The 17089-nt window shown below is 41.5% G+C and overlaps 1 protein-coding gene across 1 annotated transcript in view; it reads right to left on the reverse strand.

Moving 5' to 3' along the window:
- Window positions 1–17089, reverse strand: part of LOC134565740 (ubiquinol-cytochrome-c reductase complex assembly factor 1) — a 216431-nt gene that overhangs the window by 21435 nt on the left and 177907 nt on the right. The window contains exon 8 of the mRNA XM_063425387.1: window positions 7117–7194. Coding sequence (XP_063281457.1) covers window positions 7117–7194 — 78 coding nt within the window. The remainder of the gene's footprint in view (window positions 1–7116; window positions 7195–17089) is intronic.

The following is a 17089-nucleotide window of genomic DNA, read 5'->3' on the forward strand; positions in this document are numbered from 1 at the left end:
TCAATGGCCAACGGCCATGATAAACACCCTCCCTTACCCAATAGTACACGTGCCTAAGCTGAGCCTACAGCCCCAACATTCCTAAGCAGAGCACATAACGCTGTCTACTAGCCCCTCTGAGATGTCGCACGTCTTAACGGTTACTAGCACGAGGGAGTAAAGCAGGGCTTTACCTATTGAAAACCGGGTGTCAAAGTTTATGTGCAATTATACCTGTTATATGATGACAATCTCAAATGTATTTCATACATGTTATTTCTTTTTTTGCACATTATGTACTATGTGTTTAACTCTCGTATACCAACAAAAATAAAGAATTAAAAAAAAAAAAAAAAGACCACTATAGGCACCCAGATCACTTCAGCTCAATGGAGTGGTCTGGGTGCCAGGTCCCCCAAGTTTTAACTCTGCAGCTGAAATCTGCTATGTTTACATTGCAGGGTTATTCCAGACTCTAGTGGCTGTCTCCCTGACTAGAGGCCGCTTCCGCGATTCTCAGTGTGAAAATCGCATTGAACTCACACAGTGTGAGTTCAGATCCCCACAGTAAAGCATTGAGTAATGATTTCCTATGGGCGATTTGAATGCGCGCGTGTCTCAGGCCGCGCATGCACATTCGGCTCCACTCTGATGTCAGCAGGGGGAGGAGAGGTCACCAGCGCCGAGGGAGCCCAGCGCTGGATTAAGGTAAGTTGCTGAAGGGGTTTTAACCTCTTCAGCCCAGTGGGAGGAGGGCCAAGAGGGAGGGGGACCTAATAACCCTATAGTGCCAGGAAAACTTTTTTTCTTCCTGGCACTATAGTGCTCATTTAATTGGAGTCAGGGCCGGACTGGGAGAAAAATTCGGCCCAGGCATTTTTTTAGCACAGCGGCCCACTAAGAAGGGGGCGGGGCAGAGACGGTGTGTTTCGTCATCACCAATGACAAACACGCCCCCTCTCAAAGTGAGCATTGGGTCAATGCTCTTCCAGGGCAGAGCTCTGCTAAAGAGCTCTAGCATGAGAAAAAATGCCCTGTATTTGTTCTGCACAGTGCAAGCTAATTTAATAACATGCTTGCACTGTGTTTCCTTGCAACTTGTCTCTGGTGTCTCTATAAACGGATACCAGGAGACAAAAGGGTCAGGAAAGAGTATTGTGCGTGTGTTTGGAGCCTGCTTGTGGTATTGCGTGTGTGTGTAGAGTGAGCTGATTGTGGTGTGGTATTGTGTAATAAGGTCGGTTTTAGTTGTGTTGTGTTTGTGGTGTAATGTAATGCATATGTGGCTAGGGGCTGTAGAGAATGTGTGTATAGGGGATGTAGTAAGTGTGTGCATACAGGCTATAGTGTGTGTGTGTGTGTGTGTGTGTGTATAGGTGATGTAGTGTTTGTAGGGGTTGTAGAGAGTGTGTGTGTTTAGGGGTGTAGCATGTGTTTGTTTACAATTAATCTAGTGTATGTATAAGGGATCCAGAGTGTGTATGTTAGGAATGTAGTGTGTGTGTGTGTTTGAAGGACCCAGAATGTGTAGGAGATCTAGTGAGTGTGTGTATATAACAGAATCAGAGTGTATATAGGGATCTAGTGTGTGTATATGATCCAGAGTTGGGTAAGGGATCTAGTGTGTGTCTGGAATGTAATGTGTTTAGGGGTGCAGTATGTGTGTGAGGGGTGCTGTAGTGTGTCTGTGTGTGTGTATATATATAATATAAATATGTTTCGAAGTATTGTGTGTGTGTGTTTGGTGCAGTGTGTTGGGGTTCTGTGTGTATGTGTGAGGGGTGCAGTGGGTGTCTGTGAGGGGTGAAGTGTTTATGTGAAGGGTGCAGTATGTGTGTGTGATGGGTGCTGTGTTTGATGTGTGTGAGGATGCTGTGTATGTGTCTGAGGGTGCTGTGTGTGATGTGTTTAAGGGTGCTGGGTGTGTGAGGCTGCTGTGTTTAAGGGTGCAGTGTGTGTGATTTGTGTGTGAGGGTGCTGTGTGTGATTTGTGTGGGTGCTGAGTGTGATAGTGCTGAGTGTGATGTGTGTGATGCGTGTGAGAGTGCCGAGTGTGATGCGTGTGAGAGTGCTGAGTGTGAATGTTAAAAGGGATTGTGTGTTGGGGGGTAAAAAAACAACAACTAATAAGCAGGCATTATGTCCCCCCCCTCCCTTCTTACCTTTCGCCTGGGGGGGTACCAAGGAGAGAGTGGGGTGGACCGGCACTCGCAGTCGCACACCATCCCTGGTGGTCCAGCGGTGAGTGAACTCTAGCCTGCAAGATAGAGCTCCGCCGGGTCCTCTCCCTCCCCAGCCGCATGTCTATTAAAGTGGGCCGGTGAGGGAGATCTCTGATCTCCCCACCGGCCCATCATGGCAGGGCCGGCGCTCGGATAGTGCCGGCCCTGCATAGAACGGCAGGGGAGATCCTGTGACCTCCCCTGCCGGCATCGGCCCATGGCCACCGCGGCCCACCGGGCATTTGCCCGGTGTGCCCGATGGCCAGTCTGGGCCTGATTGGAGTAGTAATAAAAGTCTCGCCATAGTTAAATGTACATGGGGATTTGGGATAGTGCAAAGTTAACTTTTTTTTCAGAAAAAAAATATATCAGGCTAAATCACTGATGCAAAAATGTGTATAGGTTATTAGTATCAGCATATTCATATTTTAAAGGGACCGCACCATAACCAATACAAATTTTTGTTTGCCTAGGGTGGCAAAAATCCTTGCACCGGCCCTGGCCGGCTGGCACCATCACACGGTAAGTAGTCAGACTGTTTTAATGCGTTCTGAAACTTAAGAAACTTAAGAAAAAAACATTTAAATAACTGGAGGGTTTTTAGTACCACTCCAATGGCCATTCACGTGTAAGCTTACCTGCCACGTCAAGGCAAAACCAAAGTCCTACACTAACAATTCACCGTGGTGCTTTCAGCTAAAAATTTAATTCTCTAATAAGACAGAAGACATAGAGGCATTTTACCCATTAAACCCCTACACAGTTATTTACCGTTAATAGGGAATAGCTTGAGGACAGAGCTTAATTTTGTATGCTTGTACATGCACTGAAACTTGCTTGGGTCAATTGTGCGCCAATGCCATACCCAGTCTTCTCCTTCAGGAGGTGCCAGATGTCTCTATAGAAGAAAGCATCGGCCATTCCAGGACTGAGCACACTTGCTCAGAGTGCACAACTGATGCTCTAAGACAGACTTTTCTAAACTCTTTTCTTTTAAAGATGTATAGCGAAAAAGAAAAAAAGCGTATTTCTTTTTTGTATTTGTTCACTTGGCATGCATATATTTTACATATTTGTTTTTAGCACAAGTTTGCATAAAAGGTTACTCCAAACACCATGACCACTTGCCTGGAGTCAATATGTGCAGCATTTCGCTGTGAAACACCAAACAAGTTTAACCCCTTTACTGACGGAAATGTAATAAGAGTTCCAGGCTGGCTAATGTCAGTTTTGTGCAAATTTCAATGCACATACACACATTCTGCTGATGCTTTCAGCCAATTAATGAGGGCAGGATCTTCTTTCAGCTTCTGCAGATGCTGGGTGCAGTAAACCTACATTGGAAACCTGAAATCTGTCAGTGGGCTGTAGTGGTTATGATGGCTTGTGTGACCTTTTAAGCCCAATCAGCTTTCAAATCAAGCACAGTATAACACAGCAGAGAGTTTGTCAAATGTCTGAATATGCAAATCTAACAGGAACTTTTAAAATGTATCAGAACCTATGTAACGGATCACCTGGCACCCCGACTGGGTACCTCCGTTGAAGGATGCTCCTAGTGCTTCCTGAGGGCTCTAAGCACTCCAGTAGACACCATAACCACCGTAGACTCCTCCAGAGAGCAAGGCAGGAACAAGCTTTTACAAGTAGTAGTGATTTAGCAAGGGAGTATGACAAGCATAGCAATCCCTTGTAGCAGATTCCGCCAATAAGAGATGGCACTCCAAATTGAGGGTGAAGTAGAACTAGGCAGAGCTGTGGGTTTATTGTTCTTATATACACATTCTTACACGTTAGTACCACCACAGGGTTTTGTAAAACAACCAATAAACACGTACAATACACTCAGACACTCCCACACAAAATCCTCCCCTCTGCCTGTGATACAATTACCTTACACAATGGGTTAATGTAATTATTACAGGAAGGAACTGTGTTTACATAATATTCATAACTTTAAAAGTATGCATCACATTCACATAAAACATTTTCAGAATCAGCATACTCCAAATACAAACATACATCAAAATCACACAAATTGGTACAGTGGGTCAAAAGTTAGATCAAAGTCCTTTGTGACCAAATGAAGCATGGTGTTTCTGCCCAAAACCAGTTCCACAGAGTCTTCTATCCTGGACATAATTGGGAAGTAATCAAATTATCTCCAAGGACAGAGGCAAAACTCTATTGAACACATGGCAGCAAAAGACATAAATTTATATAACTGTACATAAATATATATAACTGTGCAGCTATTGCATAAAACAGGTACATTCAACATATCCCCAGATAGCTTAGATCTGAGCACACATTATTACTGAATGGCGCTCAGATCACATACATACAGTTCAATTGCCATGGAGCCAAAGTCTTTCACATAGTCTTTCGTTATACGAATGGGCTCCATGGCATAGCTATCTGGGGGGAAAGTACCGAATGACCCGGCTTTCGTATCTTTGCAGGGGAAAATCAAGCGTTTCAACATGGGGCCATAGTCCAGAGGGAGCAGGCGGGCAACCAGGCTCCTCTAATGCCCAGTGGCGGGGTTGGTACCGTCACAACCTACATTAATTTATTATGTAATGTTGTTAAACTACACAGGAGCATTAGAACATTATCATCATTTATTTGTTGCCAACAAAATTTGCAGAACATGGAGTAACGGGTATAAAAACAAAACTTTATTTGACAGACAAACACAGTAGGCTTTAAAAGTCCTACCAGTCTGCTTACAATCTAAAATATTTTTGTTTAACCTTAAATGTATAATGGGTAAGGTGGAACCATGACTTTATTTATTTGTAATTAAATAGCCCAATGTTTGGTGAAATAATAATATTAGAATCGAATTGTCATGAATTTGCAGTGAATTCAACATGAATTTAAAATTTTAGGCCAGAAAAACTGAGCAGGTGACTATTTTGTCCAAAAATGTGAAATTCACTTTGAGTTTCTGGCAATTCACACTTGAAAGACCCTGAAAGAGTTGCATATAACAGATTCCTGATATAAATCATCAGTTTGCAGTTTCATAAATTTGTGACACTATCTTGAGAAAGGAGTAGCAGATTAACAACTAACAAACAGTTTTATATGGCCTCGCAATATGTTTTATGCCAATATTACAGGGCAAACCTCTTATATTAGCGTTTCCCAAACTGTGTGCCGCGGCACCCTAGGAACCGTGCATGACCGGAGGGGAAATCAGAGATCTCTGAAATGTACTGTAATGCGGGCAGCCGGCATGGGAGAGAGAGAGTACCCAGGGTGGAGAGAGAGAGTACCCCGCCGGGTTCTCCTCTCGCGAGCTCGGTGCGTTGCCGCAGTTACCATGGCAACACTCTGAATCTTGTCATTACAGGCACTACCCCTGCTGGCATTGCCTTGGACGGCTATGCCGTCCATGTGATCGTGAGGTCCTCGCAAGGACCTCACGATCACATGGCCCAGGGGGGTCAAGAGGACGGAGGGGGACGCCCTGGGCTCCCAGGTAAGTCCCCATACCGCGATCGCCGGCGACCGGGTAAGTACAAAAGATCAATCCAAAAATAAGGTGCGCTATACCTTTAAAACACTTAATATGTGTAAAATATAAGATGATATTTTATATAATATATCAATATTATAAAGTGCATGTGCAATGTGCAACACGTGAGAATATAAATCCAAAAGAGGAGATACACACTTACAGATAGTGGCTGGAACACGCAATAAATGGCGCTGTTTACCCCTCGGGTGATATATAAAGCAAACACAAGAGAAAAACAAAGGGTAGTATGTAATTAAATATATAAAGTAAAATAAGGAAGAGTAACACTCACAATGGTAGAGCAGTGAAAGTCTGCTCTAACTGTGTTGGCATAAGTCCTCTTTTCTCAGGACTTAGAGACCTTTTAGAATCAGGACAAATAAACTACTTCTGAAGGATCAAGCTGCTGTCCTGATTCTAAAAGGTCTCTAAGTCCTGAGAAAAGAGGACTTATGCCAACACAGTTAGAGCAGACTTTCACTGCTCTACCATTGTATCTGTGTGTATCTCCACTTTTGGATTTATATTCTCACGTGTTGCACATTGCACATGCACTTTATAATATTGATATATTATATAAAATAATATCTTATATTTTACACATATTAAGTGTTTTAAAGGTATAGCGCACCTTATTTTTGGACTGTACATTTTTTTTGCTTGCATATAATTTTTTTATAAAGTACAAAAGATCGCAGGGAGTTCTATGCCGCCCTGCGGAGTTTAGAGCCACCAAAATAAGGACGGCATAGAACACCCTGCGGTCTTAAGGGGTTAAGTCTGTGTTTGCTGTATAAAACAGCTTTGATACACAACTTAGGAAAAGATGCAAAGCCAGTAAACCACTCATGGACAGCTGTTTCGTTGGTAATGCAACTCCTAAGCATGAGGTTGGTTACTGGTTTGCTTATTGAGGCTTGGTAGTGCTTGGGAAGCAAAATCCAAATCGGTTATGGTGGGGAAAAATGAGTTGCATTAACAACAAAACTAAGTTGTGTTTCAAAGCTGTTGTATACAGCAAACACGGACTCAAAGGAATCCATGTTTAAAATGGAATGTGGCAAAAATGTGATTCTTTGTTTAACTAATTTGCATATTCCCACCAAGAATCCTTTGCAGTAGTAACATCACTGCAGATTTGTGATTTTTGTGTGAAAAGCAAGTCTTATGGCTTGACTGGTGTGCATATTTTTGTTTAACATTGTATTAACTATCCACAGACTTAAGGTGGAAGTGGTTTTCAATCACAATTTTTCCCCACCATAACGATATAATTGTGTAGTTTTTTTTTTTTTTTTTAACTAAATTGTTCACAAGGCCTATTATTGAAAAATAGTCCACTACAACAAAGGTTATATGAAGTATAACTTGGAATTTATATCATACCTCATCATATCCAAAGATAGCAGCATAGAAAACTTCGGTTAAAGCTCTCATACTGTTCTTAAGAGTCACAGAATCAATCTGAAAAACAAAAGACACATAGAATTATTTTAAGCATGTAGTAGCCAATGAAGAGTTTTTACACATGCAGTTCAATACTACTTCTCTAGTTTGGTCCTCACCAATATACATACAGTCATAGAGGAGATACTGAAGGATCCATTTGAAAGGGTGGAAAAGGAAATCAAACTACAAATGTGTTAATTTTACAGTGACATAGTATATTATCTGTAAGCCCTGGGTAAATCTATTAATAGAGGGCATCTTCTTTTCTTTCAAGATAATATTTATGAGAAAATAAAAATATGTTCCTTATGGCAATAACCCAAGGCAGAGGCTATATGTGTCCCCCTTCGCAACATAATCTTTCGGTCTTCTTTATCCTTTTACTCTGGATATGCTGGAGAGGGGATTCTCTTCCCAATGTTATGTACTACAAACTATAAAAAAAATTTGATAGTTCATTTTGGTTTGGAGATATTACAGTTTAACGTCAGAGGGAGATGGAAAAATATAGAACAAGTATTACAAATCACTGAAAATATCATTGTACGTTTACAGACATAATACACAATTAGGCATTGTTGGAGATCAAATATAAAAAAACAGCACAATAGAAAGGTTATAAAAAATTACTTTTCCTTTTAAACATACAGAGAAGGAAAGAAAAATACACATCCTTTTAAATCAAGGTTTAGCTATCGTCAAATGCACACACCTGTATAGAAATGATTCTGCTTTGAATAGTGATTTTTCTCTACCCAGACGCAGAAGTATGAGGATAGAACATAAATATCGATAGATATAACATAGCATGTATGAATACCATTACTATATAATCTGCTTTGTAAATTCAAACTACTTTACAGGAACTTCAATATCTGATCTTGATCTGGTCAATTACAAGAGAAACATTTGGTTTCGCAATAAGCCTTGATTACTTTATTTTTATTGCTTTTCTCCAAGTTCGTTTCAGTTTCTTGTATTTTGTTGGCGGTAAGTTGGGAATTTATTTTCCACCATTGGTTCATCTAGTGCTTATACAGACAAAACAATTGTTAGTTTCTTTATATTTACACAAGTAAACCCACTTTGCTCTCAATTTTTCTAGTCAAATGCATAGATTGCAAATTTTCGGAAAAGACATGGGTCATAAGACGATAAAGGTAGCAATAAATGAGGAGCAAGGATAATGTAGCAAGCAAGTATACAAAAAAATATGGAATTCCACAAATGCGGAATGAGAAAACAATAAAGTAGGAAGGCAGAATAGTACAAATTATTTACTATTGAAAAATAAATATATATTTTTTAAAAATAACATTTTCAAATGATTTCACAGTTTTTATATTTTTGCTAACATTTTTTTTTTCCAGGTTTTTTTCTGCTTTTATTTAATTTACATGTCGTGTATAGTGCCATTTGACATTTAGTGCCTGTCCGTTAACCATCAATCATATTTGATTGATATGTGTGAAGAGTGTGTCCTATTTTTTCATTTTGGAAAAAGTGCAGATATCAAAAGAAATTGACATTTTCATAAGTATAAAATACAAAACACACGGTGAAATAAAACCGATGAACAAATGTTGGTGCTACAATCACCTTAGTGGGTCACAATTAACCACTAAAAAACACAAGTGATAAAATAAAACAGAATGGTGAGAGCACTCGGAATAAAAGAGATATTACCCACTTTGAAGATAACACTGCAAAGAAAAACAGAGATAATATAGGGTAATTACATCTGTTAAATCAAATTAAAAAGTGGATTTATTGCACTCACATACACGGAGCCAATTAGAAGCTGGCTCAAGCTAAGCACCTTGAACAGAATAATCTCTGAGGACTGGAACGGGAAACTTCTTAATGGGTGTCTTCCCACATTTGTTGCAAAAATCAGGAACGCAGGTTGAAGATTTGCACACAAAATTTAATAAAACAATTAAAATCAAACTGTATAAAACAAGTTTGTAATAACAGGAAAAGTCCCATAAATAAATAAGGAAAAAAACGTCCCAGAATGTCCTTAGAGTCCACCTTACGCGTTTCGGCACAAAGCCTTCATCAGAGGTGCTGTATTCTGTTCAGGCAGAAGGATTCTCTTTTAAAGACTGATTTGGCGCCGTTTTTGCCGTCTTCCCGGCACTTTACTTCCGGGTTCTGACGTCAGGACGCGTCCTGCGTCATCACGTCCTGACGTCACTTCCGGTTTCGGCGAGAGACGTGTTGGAACCGTCATCTCGCAATTCTATACGTTTAAATCATATAAAACATAAGAATTGCCACAATTAAAAACATCAATACAGAGGAATGAGGAGAAGGGGGGAAGGAAGACAACATGAGCAGTTCTTCAGCTTCTTTGTAGAACATAGTGTAAGACTAAAAACCAAATTAAAAGACATATTAAAAAAGGGTATAAATTCCCAATTATATATTGGATAAAGATGCACATAAAACATATTAACACATATTCTCAATATATTTTCAATATATAAAAGAATAAAATACAAATATTAGGTTCAAAGGGATAAAATTAAATATATTTATTGATCTCAAAATCGACATTTAAACCCTTTGGGACCATGGTGTCCAACTCAAACATCCATTTCATTTCTGTATATCCCAGGGTATAATCTCTATCTCCTCCTCTCCAATGTGTTTTGATCATCTCAATCCCCATAAATTCTATACCACTCGGGTCTCCATTATGTACCTCAGCAAAGTGTTTAGAGACATTATGGTTTAAATTTTTTCGTTTAATATTGTATATATGTTCTCTAATTCGGATTTTTAAATTACGTATTGTTTTGCCAATATACTGAAAACCACATTTGCAAGATAATAAATAAATAATCCCTTTACTTGAACAATTCATAAATGTATTTATTTTGTATTCTTTTTTAGTAACTGCTGATGTGTGGAAGCCTTAGTGGAAGCCTTTACTTCCTCTCAAGAATGATTTATCCTCCGTTTTATCTTTATCTAAAAAACTTTTTGTTAAAATCTGTTTAAAATTATTTGCCCCTCTAAAAATGAATTTAGGTTTAAAATCTAAAAAAGGTTCTGCTTCTAAATCTTCCTTTAATACATGCCAATTTTTTCTGATTATCTTTTGCAACGCTCCATTATTGGAGCTAAAATTAAAAATGAAAGGAATCGTTTTATTCTTATCTTGTTTATTTCCCAATTCTTTATTCTTATATCTCAGGAGGAGTTGTCTTTCCTTCTCTGCAATTTCATTTTCAATTGTATCTAGATCTTCTCTTATATATCCCCTTTTCAATAAATTTCTTTTTAAAATTTCCGCTTGTTTAAAAAATTCCTCTCTTTCTGTGCAGTTCCTTTTGAGCCTTAAAAACTGTCCTTTTGGGATGTTAGTTAGCCAAGGTTTGGAATGGCAGCTTTTTAAGTCTATAAAGCTATTCACATCAACGCTTTTAAAAAATGTTTTACTTTTAACTGTATTATTTTCAATATAAATTAAAAGATCTAAAAAGTTGACATATTCTGCACTAATTTCATATGTCTATTGGTCAATTGAGGTCAGGTTGGTTAAAAGACCTAGATAAGAAATTTTCTGGTGATAACCCAATTGTAAATGGAGTTATTTCTAACGATTTGGACACTATTTGTTCAAAGTTGGAAAAACTCCTTATTAAAGAAATGAAATTGAAATGGGAAGTGTTTATGTTTGAAAAATATACCTCACTCCAAATTACACCGAGAGGACTGAGGTTTGATAAACTCCCAACGTCAGATCAAGATAACCCAGTCTTCATGCAGATCTGGAATAATTCTCTAGAATCGTTTTCCAAACATATGATAGGGATCCTAATAGAACAGAAATCACAGGTCCTAAATCAGCTGGATATTTCTATTAGGGAAATTCAATCCCAGTTAGAACCATTCAAAGATATGGATGAATTAAATGAGATCATAGATTTAATGATTCAAAAAATTAAAAATATAGAGAATAAGGTTATAGAGAATAAAAAGAAAACAATTACAGCGAGATCAGGAAGACTATAAAAGTGGGAATATTAGACCTTCTCTGAAAGAAAATTATCAGAAAAAGAGATTTATCCCAACCGCTAAATACGGCAAGAGATATGAAAGCCCTAATAATAGAAGAACTAAAATGGAAGTAAGACCAGTCCAGGAAGCAGTACCTAGATGGAGATCTCGGACCAGAAGGGAAATAGAAGACCCTCAGAGACAATATACTAAAGAAAATAAATGGACTGAGGTTAGATATAAAAGACCGAGAAAACCACTTAATTTTAGCTCCAATAATGGAGCATTGCAAAAGATAATCAGAAAAAATTGGCATGTATTAAAGGAAGATTTAGAAGCAGAACCTTTTTTAGATTTTAAACCTAAATTCATTTTTAGAGGGGCAAATAATTTGAAACAGATTTTAACAAAAAGTTTTTTAGATAAAGATAAAACGGAGGATAAATAATTCTTGAGAGGAAGTAAAGGCTTCCACTATTGCGGTGCATGTCAAGGTTGCTCATTTAGAATAAATAAAAATAAAAAAGTTTCCCATTTTACATCAGCAGTTACTAAAAAAGAATACACAATAAATACATTTATGAATTGTTCAAGTAAAGGGATTATTTATTTATTATCTTGCAAATGTGGTTTTCAGTATATTGGCAAAACAATACGTAATTTAAAAATCCGAATTAGAGAACATATATACAATATTAAACAAAATTTTTTAAACCATAATGTCTCTAAACACTTTGCTGAGGTACATAATGGAGACCCGAGTGGTATAGAATTAATGGGGATTGAGATGATCAAAACACATTGGAGAGGAGGAGAGAGAGATTATACCCTGGGATATACAGAAATGAAATGGATGTTTGAGTTGGACACCATGGTCCCAAAGGGTTTAAATGTCGATTTTGAGATCAATAAATATATTTAATTTTATCCCTTTAAACCTAATATTTGTATTTTATTCTTTTATATATTGAAAATATATTGAGAATATGTGTTAATATGTTTTATGTGCATCTTTATCCAATATATAATTGGGAATTTATACCCTTTTTTAATATGTCTTTTAATTTGATTTTTAGTCTTACACTATGTTCTACAAAGAAGCTGAAGAACTGCTCATGTTGTCTTCCTTCCCCCCTTCTCCTCATTCCTCTATGTATTGATGTTTTTAATTGTGGCAATTCTTATGTTTTATATGATCTAAACGTATAGAATTGCGAGATGACGGTTCCAACACGTCTCTCGCCGAAACCGGAAGTGACGTCAGGACGTGAGGACGCAGGACGCGTCCTGACGTCAGAACCCGGAAGTAAAGTGCCGGGAAGACGGCGAAAACGGCGCCAAATCAGTCTTTAAAAGAGAATCCTTCTGCCTGAACAGAATACAGCACCTCTGATGAAGGCTTTGTGCCGAAACGCGTAAGGTGGACTCTAAGGACATTCTGGGACGTTTTTTTCCTTATTTATTTATGGGACTTTTCCTGTTATTACAAACTTGTTTTATACAGTTTGATTTTAATTGTTTTATTAAATTTTGTGTGCAAATCTTCAACCTGCTTTCCTGATTTTTGCAACAAATGTGGGAAGACACCCATTAAGAAGTTTCCCGTTCCAGTCCTCAGAGATTATTCTGTTCAAGGCGCTTAGCTTGAGCCAGCTTCTAATTGGCTCTGTGTATGTGAGTGCAATAAATCCACTTTTTAATTTGATTTAACAGACGTTATTACCCTATATTATATCTGTTTTTCTTTGCAGTGTTATCTTCAAAGTGGGTAATATCTCTTTTATTCCGAGTGCTCTCACCATTCTGTTTTATTTTCATAAGTAACTTGGTTACAACCCCTGATTTTCAAGTAGACAACAGGTCCTGTTATGTCCTGGTTTAGATAGCTTATTTGCACTGAACTCAAGAGGCAAGTGTCCAAAGCACCGGCCTTGCAAAGACTTCTCATTAAACTGCATTGGGAAGTCTGTGATTGGATAGAATGCCTTGGGGGATGGGGGGTTAGAAGGGGATTATTGCAAATGAAGCAGACAAGAGAACTGCAGTTTTTGCAAGCTGTTTTTAGATATAACCCCAATGAAAAAAAAATGCATTAAAAAAATGCATGTAAGTTTTCTTTTGGGGTATATCTACTAAACAGTGATTTTGATTAATTTTATTTATAATTGGGCAGTGGAGTGTCCCTTTAACAGGCAAATCACCTCTGCACACAGCGAAATGTTTCTGATATATTCTGTTTTCGAATTCTCTTTATAATATCTGGTGAGTGTTGAACCCTGATGTAAGAGACTCCTGTTCTCTGTGGCACATGTATGTACGTAGTGGGCATTGGATGGGATGACCTTTTACCAAACCATAGCTTCCCACCAAATAAAGACAGACGCCGAATCTTCGAAGTAACAGGCCACAGCATTTATTAAAACACAAATACTGCACGACTCCTTCAATGTATAACTTTAATATTCTCATAAATAAATAAATAACATGTAAATAACTGCATGATGTCATGCAGTACTTGTCCAACACGTTCTTGCCAATCTCATTCCTTCTTCCCAAAGGCTCTCACCTCCCCCCTCGGCACAATAAACCCCTCTTTCCTTTTTGGCACCCCACCAGCAGGCTTTTAGCTCGGTGGGGCCGACCATAATGCTCCCCACCAGCTGGCTTTAGCTCGGTGGGGACACGTCCAACTTGGTACCCCTTAAGGTTCACCAAAGAGACAGGGGAGGATGAGACCCGGCCATTACCCCCACCTTCATTTAACCTGCAAAAATCCACCACCCCTTACTTGACAAGGACACACCCCCCGCCACCACCCCCGCCGTTTTAAGCCTAAAATCAGCGGGGGCCCCAAACAAACCAACCATGGCCTGTTCCACCACCACTTGAATGGCCAGATTAAAACGGTCGAGCCTGATCTCCGTCAGATGAACCCCATCCGACCGAAACAAATCTGCCGCCTCCTTCTCAAAAACCCTATGACGAATGGGTATCCCCCCAACCCCTACCATGAACTGGGAAACCCAACGGTTAACTTCACAGCAGCGGTTCAGCGCACTCTGGCTTTGTGCCTGCTGCCAATAGTTCCTCCCCACAACCTCAGACCACAGTTATGCAAAACCCCCGGAAATAAATAAGGATCTGGGACAAGTCCCGCTTCACTATGTCCACCAAGTCCCCGACCAGCACCGTCCCCAGGTCATTACCCCTAGGAGGGATGACTAGAACCGAAGACACCCCCAGCAACCGAGCGAGCCTGACCAATTCCCAAGAGGAGCCGGACCCATCTCATGCACTCTGGCGTCGAACCACCGAATCTCCACAGTCGAAGGCGTAAGGTCAAGCAGCTCCCCTCCCGGACCGCCGCACACTGCCGAGCCCAGTGGATGTAGGAGTGCTCAATCATCCAGACCCTGGGGGTAAACCAGCGGAAAGCACATAGGAAACAAAACTCCTAGAGTCCCACCTTCCTATACCCGCACCTCCTGATCCTGCATACCCAGCCGAGAGGCCTCAGTCGCAGCGCCAATGCGTAAAGAATGCCCGCCAAACTCTGCGCCGTCTACCCCCAAAGCAGCCAACCCCAGGCGAAAAACCCGGACAAATTGAAAAATGGGAGAGGAAGCTCCCATCCTCATGTACCATGAGCAGGCCAGCCAGGAACGGCCGCACCTCGCGGAACTCCCTGAAAGCCCTGACCAGAGAAGTGGCCAATCCTGGGACCGCTGCCAGCGAGACCCACTTGCCCTTGCCGAAGACGTTGGTCTTCGACGGACGAATCCGGAAGGACACCAGGTCCTGACCATCCTGGACATCCGCAAATAGGGTCCCCCCACCGGCCGACCTGCTCGGACCAATTCGCCAATCCTCATGGCCTCAAAGATGCCAACGAAAAGCGAGGCTAAAAAACGGCATCTCGTCATCCACGTAGCACACCTCTGGGAGCACCTGACACAATTGGGCCCCCTAAACCAGCCTCATTGGATCGGCAGTAACCGACCCCTGCACAGGCCCTTCTCCGCCTGCCACCAGAAACTCTATGGTGACATCCTCCCAACCCTAGGGCTTAAACAGAAAATCATCCCAGACAAGCGCGAGGACACCGTCGAGGGCGACATACCCGCCGAAAACCCCAACGACCCAGCAGTCGCAACATACACTGTAACAAGCGGGCGAACCCGCAACGATACCCACCTCTGACTCCAGCGCCTGCCATTCCACCCATACCCTGGAATACCTGGCCCAAGAGGAACCGGACCTACACGACACATCAAGACACAGGCACCGGTGCACCAGATGCTGGAGCAGGCGTATCACCAGAAGAGAAGAGGCAAAGAGCTGGTTAATCGCCTGGACAACCCCCAGGTTGGCCCAGTGAAAAACGACCCGACGGTCCTGTAGCTCCCGACCCCACAATTCCAATGCCACCACAATGGGAAAGCTCCAGGAAGGCAAGCCGAGACGGACCACGCCGCCGGCCATGTCAGCACACCAGCGCGATCCCAAGATCGCCCCAAACCAGACTATGTCAACAGCGTCTGTCTAGAGGTGCAAGTCCAAACTGGACACCTCTGGCGTCTGCCAATATGACCTTCCATTATACTGTCAGGAAGGAATCCCAGACCTCCAGGTCATCCTGCAATTGCCTCGTGAGCCGGATAAAATGCAGCGGCCCCGGTAGACGTGGCCACCAATCGCCTGCTGAACACCTTCCCCATGGGCATGATCCGACAAGTGAAGGTCAACCTCCCCAACAGAGAATGCAGCTGGCACAGCTGCGTCTTCCTCAGACCCCCGGCCACCGCCACATGCCGGCGTAGCCCCTCAACATTATCGCGAAACACCCGCTCCGCCGAGTCGAGCAAGAGTCGACAAGCTAGGGAAGGCGCCGGCCCCACACACAAAAAGCCATCAAGGTAATGCAGCAACGAGTCGGTCCCAGCCTCCTGCCGCCCTACCCACTCCAGGAAAGCGCTGAAGCACTCAAAGTAAAGCAGGATATGAATAACCCATCGCGAGGCACATATCCACACAATACCGTCCATCAAACACACCACCCCGGAGGTGATGACAGTCCAGGTGAACCGGCAACAAGCAGAACGCTGCTTCGACGTCTGCCTTCGCCAGCAATGCCCCGGGGTCCACCGCCCTGACCATGAGCACCGCAGCATCGAAGGATGCATAGGACACCCGACACAGCTCCGCAGAGACATCTTTAACCCCTTAAGGACCAAACTTCTGCAATAAAAGGGAATCATGACATGTCACACATGTCATGTGTCCTTAAGGGGTTAACCGAACCCCCTTGAGGGTAGGAGTCAGCTGAAACCTCCTTCATGGGCACCAAGCCCAAGGGGGACATCCGCAAATTGGAAAGCAGCGGGGCCTCAAATGGTCCTGCAACCCCCCCCCCCCCCCAAGCTACCTCTTTCAGGAGCTCATCCAGCACCACCTGAGGGAAGACAAGCACTGACTTAGAAACACAGAATGTGACGGCAGATAAGAACCATTCGGCCCATCTAGTCTGCCCTATTTTTAAAATACTTTCATTAGTCCCTGGCTCTTATAGTTAGGATAGCCTTATGCATATCCCACACATGCTTAAACTCCTTTACTGTGTTAACCTCTACCACTTCAGCTGGAAGGCTATTCCATGCATCCACTACCCTCTCAGTAAAGTAATACTTCCTGATATTATTTTTAAACCTTTGTCCCTCTAATTTAAGACTATGCACTCTTGTCGTGGTAGTTTTTCTACTTTTAAAGATAGCATCCTCCTTAAATGTGTTAATTCCCTTGATGTATTTAAATGTTTCTACCATTTCCCCCCTGACTCGTCGTTCCTCCAAGCTATACATGTTAAGTTCCTTTAACCTTTCCTTTAAGATCCGCGCCGCCC

This window comes from Pelobates fuscus, chromosome 6, assembly GCF_036172605.1.
Source record: "Pelobates fuscus isolate aPelFus1 chromosome 6, aPelFus1.pri, whole genome shotgun sequence".
Classification (NCBI taxonomy): Eukaryota; Metazoa; Chordata; class Amphibia; order Anura; family Pelobatidae; genus Pelobates; species Pelobates fuscus.